Source organism: Bos grunniens, chromosome 18 (genome assembly GCF_055505025.1).
Source record: "Bos grunniens cultivar Pamir isolate PY7600 chromosome 18, Bosgru_T2T1.0, whole genome shotgun sequence".
Classification (NCBI taxonomy): domain Eukaryota; kingdom Metazoa; phylum Chordata; class Mammalia; order Artiodactyla; family Bovidae; genus Bos; species Bos grunniens.
In genome coordinates, this window is record NC_141182.1 from 52,573,017 (window position 1) to 52,591,808 (window position 18,792).

The 18,792-nt window shown below is 41.6% G+C and overlaps 2 protein-coding genes across 7 annotated transcripts in view; both read right to left on the bottom strand.

Annotated features, from left to right (window-relative positions):
- The window catches only part of ZNF180 (zinc finger protein 180), a 24,378-nt gene continuing 5,586 nt past the window's right edge, over nucleotides 1-18,792 (bottom strand). For 2 of the 6 annotated variants that reach the window (XM_086353018.1, XM_086353023.1), the window contains exons 3-5: nucleotides 9,177-9,251; nucleotides 3,698-3,818; nucleotides 1-2,352 (exon numbers count right to left, since the gene is read on the bottom strand). In XM_086353018.1, coding sequence (XP_086209144.1) covers nucleotides 608-2,352; nucleotides 3,698-3,818; nucleotides 9,177-9,251 — 1,941 coding nt within the window. In that variant the 3' untranslated portion in view covers nucleotides 1-607. Of the gene's footprint in view, nucleotides 2,353-3,697; nucleotides 3,819-9,176; nucleotides 9,252-12,862; nucleotides 13,033-18,792 lie in introns of all 6 variants that reach the window. The other 4 variants (XM_086353021.1, XM_086353019.1, XM_086353020.1 and 1 more) reach the window with 4 other exon arrangements.
- Nucleotides 2,183-18,792, bottom strand: part of CEACAM20 (CEA cell adhesion molecule 20) — a 103,036-nt gene continuing 86,426 nt past the window's right edge. Inside the window, exon 18 of the transcript XR_015146155.1 lies at nucleotides 2,183-2,352. The gene's annotated coding sequence lies outside the window, so the exon portion shown is untranslated. The remainder of the gene's footprint in view (nucleotides 2,353-18,792) is intronic.

Below are 18,792 nucleotides of genomic sequence, written 5' to 3' on the forward strand. Positions count from 1 at the left end.
CAGTATTAGCATTCTTTTATTCCTTTTTTTTTTTTTTTTAGGTGCCACAGCTTTATTCTCTTTAGATTAACTATCTTTTTTTAATTGCAGGATAATTGCTTTACAATATTGTGTTAGTTTCTGCCATATATCAACATGAATCAGTCATAGGTGTATATATGTCCCCTCTCATTTATTCTTTATTGGAAAGAGGTCTACCTCACTGGCAATCACTCCACAGCATATTGACCATTTAATGATAATTCTCTCAAATTCAGGTCGAAGTGCTTTCTTCAAGGAAAAGTGCCAAGAGTTATCACGCTCATGGGAATGTTTAACAAGGGTCAAGTTTGATTTTTTAAAACATGGAATTGCCAAGTAAAATACATGACTCATACTTTTTCTTTCTTCTCCAGAAAGAGTTTTCAGATACACAGTTGAACAGAGAGCTAATGGAAAGCTTTTTTTCCACACACACTATTTTCATGCTTGTTCTTTCCAATACATGTAATCCTGGAGGAATGGAAGGAGGGAACAAGGGAATGAAGGGCTGAAGGGAGAAAGGGAAAGAGTGAGGGAGAAAGGGAGGCAAGGAGGAAGGGATATACTCTGCTGAAAGATTTCCAGGCTAGTTACATCCATAGGGTTTCTCTTCTGTATGAGTTGCCTGATGTCTAATAAGTTTAGAACTATTAATGAAAGCTTTCCCACATTGATTACACGTAAAGGGTTTCTCTCCAGTATGAGTTCTTTGATGTACAATAAGTCGAGCACTCAAGCTGAATGTTTTTCCACACTGATTACATTCATAGGGTTTCTCTCCAGTATGAGTTCTCTGATGTTGAGTAAGGCATGAACTCTGCCTGAAGGATTTTCCACACTCACTGCACTCATAGGGCTTTTCGCCAGTGTGAGTTCTCTGATGTACAACAAGGACATAACTCTGGCTGAAGGACTTCCCACACTGGTTACATTCATAGGGTTTTTCTCCAGTATGAGTTCTCTGATGCATAACAAGGTGAGAACTGCGGTTGAAAGATTTCCCACACTCATTACATTCATAGGGTTTCTCTCCAGTGTGAGTTCTTTGGTGTGCAACAAGTTGAGAGCTCCAGCTGAAGGATTTTCCACACTGATTACATTCAAAGGGTTTTTCTCCTGTGTGAGTTCTCTGGTGGGCAACAAGTTTGTAACTTTGACTAAAAGACTTTCCACATTGATTGCATTCATAGGGCTTTTCTCCAGTATGAATTCTTTGATGGGCAATAAGTTTATAGCTCTGGATAAATGATTTCCCACATTGATTACATTCGTAGGGCTTCTCTCCAGTATGAGTTCTTTGATGTGCGATAAGTTTGTAGCTCTGTCTGAATGACTTTCCACACTGATTGCACTCGTAAGGCTTCTCTCCAGTATGAGTTCTCTGATGCACAACAAGGACATAGCTCTGGCTAAAGGATTTACCACACTGATTACATCTGTAAGGTTTCTCTCCAGTATGAGTTCTTTGATGGGAAACAAGGTGAGAGCTGCGGCTGAATGATTTCCCACATTCATTACATTCATAAGGTTTCTCCCCTGTATGAGTTCTCTGATGTGCAACAAGATGAGAGCTCCAACTGAAGGATTTTCCACACTGATTACATTCAAAGGGCTTCTCTTCAGAATGATTTCTCATGTTTTGAGCAAGGGATGAACTCTGGGAGGTCTTATGACATTTATACTGACTCTCTCCAATGGAGTTTCTCTGTTGTTCGTTATGGGATATGCTGTGGTTCAAAATTTGCCCACATTCTTTAAAATCAAAGGATCTTCCTTGTGCATGTGTTTTCTCATGTATGTTTAAGGGTGTACCATGGTTAAAAGGTTGAATACTGTCACTAAATCCATAGGATTTATCTTCTGTTTGAGTTCTTGTAAACTGAATATAATGAATACTCTGGGGGAGGTTTCCAAATTCATTATTTTCACAGAGTTTCTCAGTATCAGTAATCATCTGATGAGTGTTTACCATAGAATTATAATGTAATTTTTTAACATGTGAAGCGTGTTTATGAAAATGGTTCCTTATGGGTATCATCTGTGATGAAAGAAGATTGGAATTCAGACCAGCCTTCTCCTCAGGGCTATCATTTTTGCAGTCTCTCTCATGAGTAACGGCATTCCTGTGAGTAAATGTCACTTCCTTCAAAAGTCTCTCCTGTTTTTCCTGTTGCTTCTCCAACAGCTCCTTACAATCCTGAAATTCTTCGCATGAAGATAACCAAGGATCATCTCTTGTCAACTTTTCTATCTTCACACTATGGGATAGTTTGTCATCAAAAACGCTCTGCTTCAATCTTGATTCTCTTCTTCCAAGTGCAGTTGCCAAGTCTGGAAGAAAGCAAAATAGAATACCCTAGCCAAAAATTGTTAGAGCTGGAATAGTGGGGGGAAAGCTGACAAGAAAGTATGAAAATTATATGTAGATTTATTTTCAGCTATAGACCTATAATATAAATTGAAAAGCAAAATGATGAGATGAGCAGTAAGCAGAGAACTACCACAGTCAGAGAGCATAACAAGGAATTAATATGAAACTATATCATATCTTAGTGTTGCTGAATAAAGACTTTAGATGTCAAATATCTCCATATTCCAAAATAGGATCATCTATGCAAAACTTACAGGATTGTAAAACAATTCTGCAATTCTTAGTAAAAACACAAAGGATCCTTTCTACCCTCTTTAGTGCTAAGACACATGTTCACTGAAATAGAAATTAATGTTTACATTTCTAGGACTTTCTGAAGGCATGAAACTTGTTAGTACAGTCATATTAGTAAGATGAAGTCAAACTACTTTGTGAACCAGGAAAAAATAATGAGTGCACTGTTATCCCAGGTTCCCTAAATGCCTTAGAGGCTAATATGGCCCCATGGATTCCTTTGGTCCCAAGTGAGAGAGGATGGAGATCTGCTCATACACAGAAGCCTGAGTGGCTATTAGGCCAAGCAACAGAAGGTACATTTGGGAAAAAGTGGTGATGTATATAGTCCTCTTCGAGTGGGAGAAAAGAGAAATATGTGGCATGCCCTATGGGGATTTCTCAAACAAATCTATACCTGTGAAAGAAAGTGAGAGTGTTAGTCATTCAGTCGTGTCTGACTCTTTGCAACCCCAATGCACTATAACCCACGAGGCTCCTCTGTCCATGGGATTCCCCAGGCAATAATACTGGAGTGGATTGCCATTTCCTTCTCCAGGGGATCTTCCTGACCCAGGGGTCAAACCCACATCTCCTGCATTGGCAGGCTGATTCTTTACCACCCAGCCACCAGGGAAGTCTACCTGTAATGACTCCTAAATGTCTATTTCTCACCTGGATATGCATGTGGGGAAACTCTTTTTATACTCATCCTCTTGTTTGAACTAGATTACGTCTAGTTTGGAAAGCTGAGAGGAAAGATATAGAACTTTGGGTGTCTGGACTGGGGACAAAAGAAAGTTACTGCAGAATCTGGTCCCTGTCTTTGGCTCTTAGGAACCTAGAAGACTGAATAAGCTCAAACTCACGAAGTTGTACCTTTGCTACCCTACAAACTAAAACTATATCTTTACCATACTAATCTTTGTGTGGCCAAAATCATTCTGGCCTCTGAACTCCCTAGATCTTGATCTGTAGAAATGAGAAATTATTTCAATATACAGATACCATTAAAGGGGACTGTACTCTTACCCCAAGAGTCCCCGTGGTTTTCCAGGATCACATCTCTGTCCAGGGTCCTCTGAGCAGAGCTCAAAGTGCCTTCTTCTTCCTGAGTGAAGTCCACAGTCACTATTTTGAAGTTCACTCCCTCCTAAAACAGGACACACATTCCTACTCAGCTGGGTATCATTTCCTTCCAGTGTTCAGAGAGGAAAAGTTTGACAGATGGAAGAAGGAAAACCTGATGGCCTGGAAACAGTCCTGAGATAGTCAACATTCAAAAGATTCTAGGGGTACAAGTATCTTTTAGGCAAGCCCCTTTGGGTTTTGGATGCTGGACCTGTTTATATATAACCCCAAAGAGGAACATCAGAAAGAAATGACAAACTGTTTTCTTTCTTGTAGACCTTAAAGAAAATGCTAATTCTGATTTTTGTGTTGGTGAATATGGAATTCCAATTTAGGAATTCCCTCCAAATTATCAAGAAACTAACAAAACAGGTTCAGCAAATTTTTAACTGTCAAAGGTCAGAGAGCAAATATTTTAGGCTTAGAAAGCCATAGAGGCTCTATTACAATTAGTCAGCTCTGCTGCTATAGCAAGACAGCAGCCACAGAAAATATATGAACAAATGGTTGTGGCTATATTACAATAAAACTTTACTTACAAAAACAGGTGATGGGCCAGATTTGGCACACAGCTTTGTTGATGCAGAGAATAAAACGTGGGACAGAAAATGAAATGCAGGGCTTAATGAAAGGCAGAATGTATAAGCTAAGAGCACTGGATTTGGAAAAGAGATTTGGGTTTTTTCCTCTACTAAGAGCATATGTCTGAATTTTTTAAAAGAATGTATCTAATCTGACTGTCTCTTAATGGTGAGGTTATTCCATTTCTACTTATTAGGCTTAACCATACCCAACTCATATGTTGTTGAGTGAATTAAATTGTAATGATACATAAAAAGCCATTAGCAGAGTTTACTGAACAAAAAACAAAGGCTGGTAATTATCAGGATGCTTAGGTTTGAGAACATTGAAAAATTAAATGACAGTGAATGAGAGACCTTTATCCTGAACTCTTAGTCTTCAGAAAACAGTTCTATTTTGCCCACACTATGAGCTGCACCACAGAGCCTGTCATTACTGCCATGTAAACGGGGGGTCTCTTGAGCTGCCTCCTGTAAGCAGGAAGAACCCTCCTTTTAGGACTCTGTGTGTGTATGTGTATGTGTGTGTGTGTGTGTGTTTTAATCACTCAGTCGTGTCCGACTCTGCGACTCCATGGACTACAGCCCACCAGGCTTCTTTGTCCATGGAATTTTCCAGGCAAGGATACTGGAGTGGGTTGCCATTTCCTTCTTCACCTTTTTGGACTATTAGGTGGTTAATCAAACTACACTCCAATAAATTTTTTTTTAATTGAGTTTAAAAAAAAACTATTGGGCCGGAATTTTGTTCCAAAAAAGTACTGGATGTGATCTGTCCTTATCCAAAGGCAGCAAAAGCCACTGAAGTCGAATGCCACTTGCCAAGACATTTTAAAATAGATGGAGTGTTCTTAAGCTGTGGTTCATGAATAGGACACAAGGTCCCCGAAGCCCATGAAACTTGATGCAAAATGCTACTGTACTTGCATTTTTCTAAGCTATGGCTCATAATTTTCACTAAAAATCTCAAAGATTTTCATAATGAGCCCAAAATGAGATTCAGAAAACTGCTCCCTGTGTTCAACATGGATCTATAGGTACTGTTTTTCAACTTCCAATCCATGCTTCCTTTTTAAAATTAAAAAAAATAAATTTATGTACTTATTTTTTGGCTGCACTAGGTCTTTGTTGCTGTGTGGGCTTTTCTCTAGTTGTGCTGAGCGGGGGCTACTCCCTAGTTGCAATGCCTGGGCTTCTTATTGCAGTGGCTTGTCGTGTTGCAGGGCTTGGGCTCTAGATCACAGGCTCAATAGTTGTGGTTCACAGGCCCACATGTGGGATTTCCCAGAGAAATAGAACCTATGTCTCCTGCATTGGCAGGCAGATTCTTTATCACTGAGCTACCAAGGAAGCCCCATGCTTCCTTTTAATTAACATGTCTCTTCAGTGTTTAATGTAGTCCCTTTAATATCAAACTTCTTCAAATGTCAAATAAATAATACTAGCCTAGATTATCACCCCCCCTCCACGTCAAGCTTCATATTCTCAAAGTTCCAGGAATTTCTATCATAAGACCCACCACCCTTTCTTATCGTTTGCATAGTGGTCATCTTGGTCACTAGGCTGTAATCCATGATGGCAGGGACAAGATATTTATTTATGCTTAGTACAGTATTGGTATATAGTACAGACTAATTACATATTTGGTAACTTATTTCAGTAAGTGAATCAATAGTATATCAATAGACTTAGTAATACATCAAAAAAATCCTGGTTCAAATTCTGATTTAAGTCCTCTCTGTTCACCTGAATCTCACAAGGCTTATCACATACTCATTAGAAAAAGTCCCTTAAGTATGGATACTGGCTTTTCTGGACTTCTATCCCTTCTTATTCTATACTTCATCTACTTGTCCCCAGCTCCTCACTGCCCAAAATTCCTTCCCAAACCTTTCAATTTGGGAATTCTTCTATAATACTGAAATCCTACATCTTCACCAAATATTCTCTCTACATCCCTGTTTTTTTTTTTTTTAATAAGTATAGTAGTCTTTTTTTTGGCTGTGCTAGGTCTGCATTGCTGTGTGGGTTTTTCTCTGTAGTTGCAGCAAGTGGGGGCCACTCTAAAGCTGCAGTGTGTGGGCTTCTCATGGCAGTGGCTTCTCTTGTTGTGGAGCGTGGAATCTTGGATTCCAGGGCCATGGCATGGAATTCGGTAGTCATGGCATGTGGGCTCCACAGCACACACTCAAGAGTTGTGGCACATAGGCTTAGTTGCTCTGTGGCACACGGGATCTTCCTGGATTAGGGATCAAACATGTCTCTTGCATTGGCAGGCGGATTCTTTACCACTGACCCATCAGGGATGCCCCATTCCTGAGTTAATAGAAACCTACACTTCCCTGCAAGGACTCCCTCCTCTGCAGACCTCACAGGCTCAGGGTGGTCATGCTCTCCCATCCAGGGGTCTCAGCATCAAAGCTGGAAAAGAGTGTGTATCCTCCCAGAAACCCTGAAACTCATGCCATTTACCTCACTTCTTGGAGCCTTGTTCTACCAATAACTTGACCACCACCTCCCTTCCATTCCACTGAAGATTTATATTAATAACAGCTAGGATTTATCCTCTAATTCAACAAGTTGTACTGTCTTGTCTTGGATGGTCTATAGCATCCATTTGTAGAGTTTTCTGGTAATAATAGAAAAATAACTGACTCTAATGAAGCACTTACTGTGCGGTGTCAGGTAATGTGTTAGCCTATTGCATAAATTTGTTCTTGTTGTTCAGTCGCTGTGTCCAGCTCTTTTTTGACCCCATGGACTGTAGCCCACCATGGGATTTCCCAGGCAAGAATACTGGAGGGGGGTGCCATTTCTTCCTCCAGGTGACCTTCCTGTGGGATTGAATCCCTGTGATCTTCCTCCAGGGAGTGAACCTGTGTCTCCTGCACTGGCAGGGGAATTCTTTACCACTTTAGCCACCAGAGAAGCCCACTGCATAAATTACTGTTCATTGATTTCTTACAAGGTCCCTGAGAAAATACTATTAGCAGCACCATTTTTCAGATGAAAAGCCAGAAGGTTAGAGAAAGTAACACATATGCCTAACTGGGATGCAACTTCAAGTTTCCCTAACATCATAGACTATGTTCTCAGTCATCAATTCATACAGCCAGCCTGACTTATAGCCCCTCACTCTTAGCGTGAGACCCTAGATCTTGAAACCACCATAAAGTACTCCACCTCCCAAGTCACACACAGAGAACTGCTCACTCTTTCATTACAACATCAGATTTCTCCACTTTACTTGCTCAGTTGTCCCCTTTACTCTTCTCATTCTTTGATGGTTTGGGGTCTTTATTCTATTGAAAATGAAGTCGCTCAGTCGTGTCTGACTCTTTGCAACCCCATGGACTATAGCCTACCGGGCTCCTCCGTCCATGGGATTTTCTGGGCAAAGGTACTGGAGTGGGGTGCCATTTCCTCCTCCAGAGGGTCTTCCCAACCCAGGGATCGAACCCAGGTCTACCTGCACTGCAGGCAGATGCTTTACCCTCTGAGCCACTAGAGAAGCTCTTTATTTTATTCTATTGAAACACCTACTATTACTATTCTCTAGTCTATAGTCTTTTCCTTTCTGTTTAGTATCCTTTTTATCTTTTCTATCTTAATTATTCAGTTGAGAGTCTATGGATCATTCATCTTAATCTTTCTATTTGATACAGTCAAAAATTCCCTTTTAAATATTGCCTTAAACCTGTGGGCTGTGGGGCTTCCACTGAATGTAACTAAATACATCTAAATATCAACCTGCTCTCCATTATTATTAATGGCTACTGTCTCAGAATGCCATCTGATGTGAAGAGCCGACTCATTGGAAAAGACCCTGATGCTTGGAGAGATTGAGGGCAGGAGGACAAGTGAGTCAAAGAGGATGAGATGGCTGGACAGCATCACTGACTCAACAGGAGATACTGAAGGACAGGTAAGCCTGGCATGTCCATAGAGTTGCAGAGTTGGACACAACTTAGCGACCAAACAACAATCTCAGAATGAATTTTTGGGACTGACCAGAAACCTCACTGTACCTCCTGGAGCAGCCTGTCTCCCCTAATCCAAGTTACTACTTTAAGCCTTCTCCACTCTTCATCCAACATCTCTCCATTCTGATTACCACCCTCATGCTCAACAGAACATCTGATGGTTCACAGAGAAAAATGTAAGCCTTCCAATAATTCCCTCAATCTCACTTTTCTTATATGAGCCCTTCTTCCTCTAACAGAGCCAATGCATTCACATATGTTCTGAATTAATTCCCCTGACACTAATCAAGGACTGTTTTTTTAATAGCTATTTTTTATTTTTATACAATTTTGAAAGGTTACTTTCCCTTTACAGTTATTACAAAATATTGGCTATATTGCCCACGTTGTATAATCTACCCTCAGGCCTGTCTTATACTCCATACTTTATACCTCCCAATTCTTCCCCTCAGCTTCCGCCACCTCCAGCACTAGTAACCACTTGTTCTTTGTATCTGTGAGTTCTGCTTTATAGTTGTAGCTTCTCTCTCTCCTGACCCTGAATTTTTTTTCACTTACTCTGTCCTGCAACCATTTAAACCAAGCCAAATTCTTTCAAACCTTTAGAGGGAAGAAAATGACAATACTCACTCTCAAGTTTCCATGCAGTTATCACTCTCCTTGCATTATAACCAACTTTGTGTAAAAGGTATCCATTCATCTCAATTTCCTCATTTTCTAATCATTTTCTAATCAGTTCACTTCAATGTGGCTTCTGCTGCCCGTCAGCCATGCACATTTCTCAATCGAAAGACACAAAGGCCCTGTCCAACTCACCTGGGATGGGACAGCCAGTGACCGGGCATCTTCTCCCTCAACCTTGATGATAATCTCCTGAGGAAGCAGAGAGTCCTGAGAAGGCAGAGCAGATGAGAAAAAGGAGAATAATCAGGGCTCAAAACGCCCACTATGAATTGGCTAGGACCCAGTAGGCCACCTGTTTTAACACATCCCACCAACAAAACTTCTGCTCCTTCCCACCGGTAAGCACAGGTAGGCCACGTGGGGAGAGACATGGGATACCCAGAGGAGCACTGAGGCACAAGACATGGCCTGCTATCTCTGTGCATCTTTCAGACCAGCCCAGTTAGCAGCTGAATGGAGTTGAGTGACCCCAGACACCATATAGAAGGAAAGAACTGTCCAGCTGGGCCCTGCCTGAATTCCTAGAACACAGAATTGTAAGCAAATAGGATGGAATACAGCATGACTGAAGAATGATAAAGGAAAAGAACACCAAATTAACTTCATAAAATGTTTGGCAAAAAATACCACCGATAAGAGCACCACTAATAAGAATCTATGCTGTTACGATTTCTTCCAAATCAGGAAGAAAAAGGTAGAGACGTCCCTGGTGGTCCAGTGGTTAAGACTCTAAGCTCCCAATGCAGGGGGCCCAGGTTCAATCCCTAATCAGGGAACTAGATTCCACATGCTACAACTAAGATCCAACACAGCCAAATAAATACATATTTTTAAAAAAAGAAAGAAAAAGGTAGCTTCAACTGAAAAATGGACAAAGGAAAATGCACAGGAAACCCAACTATGAAGAAATAAAACGGCCAGTGAATACACAAAAAGATGCTCATTTCTTTCAATCAGATAAAATCACTTCTCTATTTCTATAACTATCTCTGCCCATTAGAGACCATAAATTCACACTGATATTTCCAATTTAACAACACATTTTATTCTGGCCTCCCTGCTTTCTATATTTTTACCCTCCTTACCTGGATCCCATTATTCTATTTATATTTACTTCTTTGCTCAAACCCCTGTATGTAACCAATATCCCAACCACATGGACTATTTCTTCGGCCTGTTGCTGATGACCTCTGCCCTGGTGGCCCACGATTTAAGAGATTCATATTCATATACTCTTAGTGGAGTTTTAAGTTGATACAACCTTCCTGGATTGGCGATATATTTTTTTAAATAACATTTTACTTGGAAATAGTTAAATACTCACAAGAAGTTACAAAAATAAAACAGACTTCCTGTGTCTCCTTCACCCAGTTTCCCCCAATGATAGTATCGTATACAACCACAGCACACTGTCAAAACCATGAAACTGATATTAGATCCACATTTTTAACTCGGGTACACACTTTATCCCGATCTTATCAGTTTTTATATATACTCTTTGCCTTTATGTTTGTTTTTTAATGGTAATGTTTAAAAATATGTAATAGCCAATAAGTCTACTTGAAAGTATTTCCTTAGGAAATAACAGAAAATACACTTAGGGAATCCCCTGGCAGTCTAGTGGTTAGGACTTAGGACTTTCACTACCGTGGCCTGAGTTCAGTCCCTGGTCGGGAAACGAAGATCCTGCAAGCTGTGCAGCACAGTCCCGCCCTCCCCTCTAGCCCCAGAAAACAAGAAAGTACATTAAGTATATTACAAGAAACCTCATTAAAAAGTTACATTAACATAGCAAAAATGGGAGGAGGGATTAAGTGTCCATTAGTAAGTGCCTATTTAAATAAATTATGCTTCATCCAGGTAACTGACTACTCTTCAGCAGCCAAGAGAAGAAAAGATAGATTTGCATGGATTGAGGCATACAAATGACAGAAAGATGTCTGTAACATATTGTTGAGTAAAAAAAAAAATTAAGAACAGCATATGGACTATGAATAAATTTTTATAGAATATAAACAAGCACAGAAAAGTCTGGAAAGACAGTCTCAAAAGCATTAAAAGCAGTTATATTTTGGAAACGCAGAATTGAGGGACAAGTTCACAGTCTGTGTTTCAACACTGTATCCATTTTTAAACGACATTTGTTTTCCTATATTCAATATAGAAAAAAAAAAAGCAAAAAATGTTTCCTCTTGAATAATCACTTTGAAACAAGGCAATTCCTTTGTGGCTTCCTGAAGTTTTTACTACCGAGTATAATGACTCAATCCGTCAACTGACAGTCCCTTCAAGAATAGGCATATCTCTTTTTATTGTGCTTTACAGATACTGCCTTTTACAAACTGAAGTCTGTGGCAACATCACATCAAGCGAGGCTACTGGTTCCATGTTGCCAACAGCATCTACCCACTTCCTGTCTGTGTGTCACATGGCATTAATTCTCAAAACATTTAAAACTTTTTAAGTATTACTGTATTTGTCATGGTGATCTGTGATCAGTGATCTCTGATGTTACTATTGTGATTGTTTGGGGCTTCCCAGGTGGCTTAGCTGTAAAAAATCCTGTTGTAATGCAGGAGACTTGGGTTCAACCCCTGGGTCCAGAAGATCCCCTAGAGAATGAAAGGGCAACCCACTCCAGTATTCCTGCCTGGGAAATCCCACGGACAGAGAAGCCTGGTAGGCTACAGTCCACGGGGTTGCAAAGAGTCAGACAGGACTCAGCCACTAAACAACAACAAAATTGTGATTGTTCTGGGATGTCAAGAATCGTGCCCACATATAAGAGGGCAAATTTAACCCATAAATGTTGTGTAGATTCTAACTGCTCTACCGACTAGCTCTTCCTCTGTCTCTCTCCCTCTCCTCAGGATTCCTAATTCTCTGAAACACAACAATATTTAATTAGGCCAATCAATAGCCCTTCAGGGGCCTCTAAGTGTTCAGGTGAAAGGGACAAATATCATGTCTCTCAATTTAAAAGCTAGAAAGGATTAAGTTTAACATGGAAGGCATGTGAAAGCTGAGACAGGCCGAAAGCGAGACCTCTAGCACCAAACAGTTAGCCAAGTTCTGAATACAGAGGAAAAGCTCTTGAAGGAAATGAAAAGCGCTACTCCAGTGAGCACACAGATGACACAAGAAAGCAAAACAGCTTTATTCCTGATATGGAGAAAGTGAGTATTCTGGAGAGAAGATCAAACCAGCCACAACATTCCCTTCAGCCAAAACCTCATCCACAGTAACGTGCTATCCCTTAAATTCTGTGAAGGCTGAGAGAGGTGAGGACGCTGCAGAAGAAAAGTTTGAAGCTACCAGAGATTGGTTCATAAGGTTTAAGGAAAGAAGCTGTTTCCTGTGACATAAAAGTGCAAAGTCAAACAGCAAGTGCTGATGAACAAGCCGCAGCAAGTTATGCAGAAGATCTAGCTAAGTAGTTACTGAAGGTGGCTACACTCAACAACAGATTTTCCATGTAGACAAAACAGCCTTATACTGGAATAAGATACCATCTAGGACTTTCCTAGCTAGAGAGGAGAATCAATGTTTGGCTTCAAAGTTTCAGAGGACAGGCTGACTCTCTGGTTAGGGGCCAATGCAGCTGGTGACTAATTTCATGCCAGCGCTCATTTACCACTCTGAAAATCCTAGGGCCCTTAAAAATTATGTTAAATCACTCTACCTGTGCTCTATAAATCGAAAAACAAAGTCTGGATGATGGCATATCTCTTTACAACATGGTTTACCAAACATTTTAAGCCTGCTGTTGAGACCTATTGCTCAGAAGGAAAGATTCTTTTCAAAATATTACTGCTCACCTGAGAGCTCTGACGGAGATGTACAATGAGGTTAATGTTGTTTTGATGCCAGCTAACACAACTTCCATTCTGCAGCCCATGAAGAGGGATCACTTCAACTCTCAAGTCTTATTTGAGAAATGCATTTCATAAGGTCATAGCTGCCAAAGACAGTGATTCTGCTGGTGGATCTGGGCAAAGAAAATTGAAAATCTTCTGGAAAGGATTCATCAGTCTAGATGCCATTAAGGAGATTCATGTGTGTGTGTTGTGTGTGTGTGTGTGTGTGTGTGTGTGTGTGGAAAATCTTCTGGAAAGGATTCATCAGTCTAGATGCTATTAAGGAGATTTATTTGTGTGTGCGTGTGCATGCGCATGCGCACATGCTCAGTCATGTCTGAGTCTTTGTGACCCCATGGACTGTGGCCTGTCAAGCTCCTCTGTCCATGGGATTTTTCAGGCAAGAATACTGGAGTGGGTTGCCATATCCTCCTCCAGGAGACCTATGGGACGAGGAATTTGGATGAAGCTGATGCTAACCCTCATGGATGACTTTGAGGAGTTCAAGACTTCAGTGGAGGAAGTCACTGTAGATGAAGTGAAAATATCAAGAGAACTAGAGTTAGAAGTGGAGCCTGAAGATGGGACTGAATTGCTGCAATCTCGTGGAAAAAAACTTTAATGAATGAGGAATGGTTTCTTAAGGATGGGCAAAGAAAAGTGGTTTCTTGAGTTGGAATCAATTCCTGGTGAAGACGCTGGTGAAATGACAACAAAGTACTGGACTTCCTTGATGGTCCAGAGATTAAGAATCTGCCTGCCAAAGCAGTGGACACGGGTTCAATTCCTAGTCCGGGAAGATCCTACAAGTCGTGGGGCAACTAAGCCCAAGGGCCCTAGAGCCTGTGCCCCGCAACAGAAGCTACCACGGTGAGAAGCCTACAGACCCCAACTAGAGAGCAGCTTCACTCTCCACAACTAGAGAAAGCCCGTGCACAGCAACGAAGACCCTAGTGCAGCCAAAAGAAAGAAAGAAAGAAAATCTAAAAAAAAAAAGGAATTAGAATATGACCTGAAGTTAGTTGATAACTCAGCAGGAGGATGAGAGGATTGACTCCTATTCCGAAAGAAGTTATATTTTCAGTTATGTGGGTTAATGCTACCAGACGGCACTGCAGGCTACAGAGATATTGCTCATAAATGAACAAGTCAATTGATAAGGCAAATTTCACTGTTACCTTCTTTTAAAAAATTGCTACAGCCACCCTAACCTTCAGCAACCACCACCCCAATCAGTCAGCAGCCACCAATGAGGCAAGGCTCTCCACCAGCAAAAAGATTATGACTTGCTGAAGGCTCAGATGTTGATCAGCAATTTTTAAGCAATGAGATATTTTAAAATTAAGGTGTGTACCTTGTTATGGAGCTTCCCTGGTGGCTCAGAGGTAAAGAATCTGCCTACTAATGCAGGAGACTGGGGTTTGATCCCTGGGTCAGAAAGATCCCCTGGAGAAGGAAATGGTAACCCAATCCAGTATTCTTGCCTGGGAAATCCCATGGACAGAGGAGCCTGCAGGTTTACAGTCCATGGGGTTGCAAAAGAGTTAGATGCAACTTAGCAACTAAACAACAAAAACATTGCTTATTTAGACACAGTGCTACTGCACACTTAACAGACTCCAGTATAGTGTACACGTAACTCTGATACGCACTGGGAAACCAAAACATTCATGTGCCTCCCACTGATAGGGGACAGAGTAAAGGGACAAAGTAGGTAATTGAACAGTTAATCCCACTAGGGGATTGTAAGTAAAGAAAAATGTATAGGAGACCCCTGTAAGTTAATGATCACTCAAGAAAGCACGCTTGCCTAGCAGCAAAACCAGGCAGCAGGAGCATATGAGACACGCCCCCCAAAGAATAAAAGAATGGTGATGTGAGACCCGCATCCTGATAGGCGAGCTCACTGAGTTAATGATTCCTATGACACGCTCCTCTGTGTGCACAAAAACAAAAATATAAGTAAATGGTGACATTCTGTTTACTAAAACCTGAGACAATGTACCATTTTTAGCATGAGCATATGTTATTTCAGTTCAGTTCAGTTGCTCAGTCGTGTCCGACTCTTTGCAACCCCATGAATTGCAGTACACCAGGCCTCCTTCTCCATCACCAACTCCCGGAGTTCACTCAAATGTCCATCGAGTTGGTGAGGCCATCCAGCCATCTCATCCTCTGTCGTCCCCTTCTCCTCCTCTCCAATCTCCCCTTCTCCAGTCCCTCCCAGCATCAGAGTCTTTTCCAATGAGTCAACTCTTTGCATGAGGTGGCCAAAGTACTAGAGTTTAAGCTTTAGCATCATTCCTTCCAAAGAACACCCAGGACTGATCTCCTTTAGAATGGACTGGCTGGATCTCCTTGCAGTCCAAGGGACTCTCAAGAGTCTTCTCCAACACCACAGTTCAAAAGCATCAATTCATATGTTACTTACCCTTATGCAAAAGAGCATAATCTCTTTTGTTCATTTCCACTGCGCCATGATAGTCCCATGACCATGTAGGGACAAGAAAACTTCCCTGCCCAATGTGGAGGAGGAGTTAATGATAAAAGCATGACATCTACTCAAGAAGGAGAAAGGTGGTCCTCTCCCCCTCCTCACTTTTCCCTTGATTATAAAACTGTAGCCCACTAAGTTTCAGGGGCATGGCCCCCTCTCGCCCGCCTGCTTGTAAGCCTCACAAGTGTCCTATCCTAATAAGTCACTTTTTTAGCTATCACTTTGCCTCACTGTGCTGAGATAGAAAGAACTGGAGCTCCTTGGAGCCCCAGAAATGCCACCCAGCGGTTTCTTTTGTTGTTGTTCAGTTCTTAAGTCATGTCTGACTCTTTGTGACCCCCTGGACTACAGCACACCAGGCTTCTCTGTCCTCTACTGACTCCTGGAGTTTGCTCAAATTCACGTCCATTGAATTGGTGATGCTGTCTAACCATCTCATCCTCTGCCACCCCCTTTTCCTCCTGCCCTCAATCTTTCCCAGCATCAGGGTCTTTTCCAGTGAGACAGCTCTTCACATCAGCTGGCCAACATACTGGAGCTTCAGCTTCAGCATCAATGCTTCCAATGAATGTTCAGGGTTGATTTCCCTTAGGATTGGCCTAAAGTGGTTTCACCATGACCCTTTTTAGATTTACTTATCTGGTCAACTCCTCTGTAAGTAACTGATCTCCCATTTCCACTGCCACGCTCTCTCCCACACAGGCACCCCTTGGCCCACCAGGACTCTGCTGCCCCACAGGAGGCCGGCCTCTGCCAAAAAGCCCTTGTCATGCTGCCTGGGCTCTGACTCTGCAGGCCTCTTCTCACGTGCCACTTGGCTGTGGCCTCTGTGTCGATGCCCTTATCATCCTGCCTGAGCTCTGATACTCCGCATTGGGGCACTCTCACATGTAGATACTCTCTGCCTGCTCAGGCTGTAACATGCCACACCAGGATGCACCTCCACCCCCAAACACGGGTGCCTGTCTCACCCTGCTGTGGCTCGGACACCCCAGGCCGGACCAGCCCTTGCGTGGACACCCCCACTGCACTTGGGCTACCCACACTGGTGCATCCACTCTCGGGAAGTCCTTCTCACCAGTTCTGTTCCTGTCACCCCAAACGAGCATCTCCTCCTCTGTATGGGCACTTACCTCACCTGACCTGGGCTCGGACTCCTGATGCCACCATCCTCACCCTGCTTGGTCACTGACGTCCCCACACATGGACACCCTCGTCACCCTGATCAGGCTGTGACGCCCCACGGTAGGTAGCCCTCCCTTAGCTGCAGACGCCTAACTGGCTCTGCTCCACCTAACAGCTTCAGGACTGAACTGTTCAGGAAGGGAAAGGTGAAATTCTAATTTAACTAATTTTTTTTTTTTTAAGTTTGGTTTTTTTTTTGATGTGGGCCATTTTTAAAGTATTTATTGAAGGTATTACAATATTGTTTCTGTTTTATGTTTTGGTTTTTTTGGCTGGGAGGCATGAGGGATTTTAGCTCTCCAACCAGGGATTGAACCCACACCCTCTGCATTGGATGGAGAAGTCTTAATTACTGGACAACCAGGGAAGTCCCCTAATTTAACATTTTAAAGAAATGAAATGTTCTCTTTTTTTTTTTTTAATAGTTTTTTTTTTTTTTAATTTTTTTTTTCCCCTGGTTCTATGGATTCTTTTTTTTTTTTTTTTTTTAATTTCAGGTATACACATGCTCCCCATCCTGAACCCTCCTCCCTCCCCCCTCCCCATACCATCCCCCTGGGCCGTCCCAGCGCACCAGCCCCAAGCATCCAGCATCGTGCACTGAACCTGGACTGGCATCTCGTTTCATACATGACATTTCACATGTTTCAATGCCATTCTCCCAAATCTTCCCACCCTCTCCCTCTCCCACAGAGTCCATAAGACTGTTCTATACATCAGTGTCTCTTTTGCTGTCTCGTATACAGGGTTATCGTTACCATCTTTCTAAATTCCATATATATGCGTTAGTATACTGTATTTATGTTTTTCCTTCTGGCTTACTTCACTCTGTATAATAGGCTCCAGTTTCATCCACCTCATTAGAACTGATTCAAATGTATTCTTTTTAATGGCTGAGTAATACTCCATTGTGTATATGTACCACAGCTTTCTTATCCATTCATCTGCTGATGGACATCTAGGTTGCTTCCATGTCCTGGCTATTATAAACAGTGCTGCGATGAACATTGGGGTACACATGTCTCTTTCCCTTCTGGTTTCCTCAGTCTGTATGCCCAGCAGTGGGATTGCTGGATCATAAGGCAGTTCTATTTCCAGTTTTTTAAGGAATCTCCACACTGTTCTCCATAGTGGCTGTACTAGTTTGCATTCCCACCAACAGTGTAAGAGGATTCCCTTTTCTCCACACCCTTTCCAGCATTTATTATTTGTAGACTTTTGGATCTCAGCCATTCTGACTGGTGTGAAATGGTACCTCATAGTGGTTTTGATTTGCATTTCTCTGATAATGAGTGATGTTGAGCATCTTTTCAAGTGTTTGTTAGCCATCTGTATGTCTTCTTTGGAGAAATGTCTATTTAGATCTTTGGCCCATTTTTTGATTGGGTCATTTATTTTTCTGGAGTTGAGCTGTAGGAGTTGCTTGTATATTTTTGAGATCAGTTGTTTGTCGGTTGCTTCATTTGCTATTATTTTCTCCCATTCTGAAGGCTGTCTTTTCACCTTGCTAATAGTTTCCTTTGATGTGCAGAAGCTTTTAAGTTTAATTAGGTCCCATTTGTTTATTTTTGCTTTTATTTCCAATATTCTGGGAGGTGGGTCATAGAGGATCCTGCTGTGATGTATGTCAGAGAGTGTTTTGCCTATGTTCTCCTCTAGGAGTTTTATAGTTTCTGGTCTTATGTTGAGATCTTTAATCCATTTTGAGTTTATTTTTGTATATGGTGTTAGAAAGTGTTCTAGTTTCATTCTTTTACAAGTGGTTGACCAGATTTTCCAGCACCACTTGTTAAAGAGATTGTCTTTAATCCACTGTATATTCTTGCCTCCTTTGTCAAAGATAAGGTGTCCATATGTGCGTGGATTTATCTCTGGGCTTTCTATTTTGTTCCATTGATCTATATTTCTGTCTTTGTGCCAGTACCATACTGTCTTGATAACTGTGGCTTTGTAGTAGAGCCTGAAGTCAGGTAGGTTGATTCCTCCAGTTCCATTTTTCTTTCTCAAGATCGCTTTGGCTATTCGAGGTTTTTTGTATTTCCATACAAATTGTGAAATTATTTGTTCTAGCTCTGTGAAGAATACTCAGAGACCTCCAGGACAATACTAAACGCTACAACATTCGAATCATAGGGGTTCCAGAAGAAGAAGACAAAAAGAAAGATCATGAGAAAATACTTGAGGAGATAATAGTTGAAAACTTCCCTAA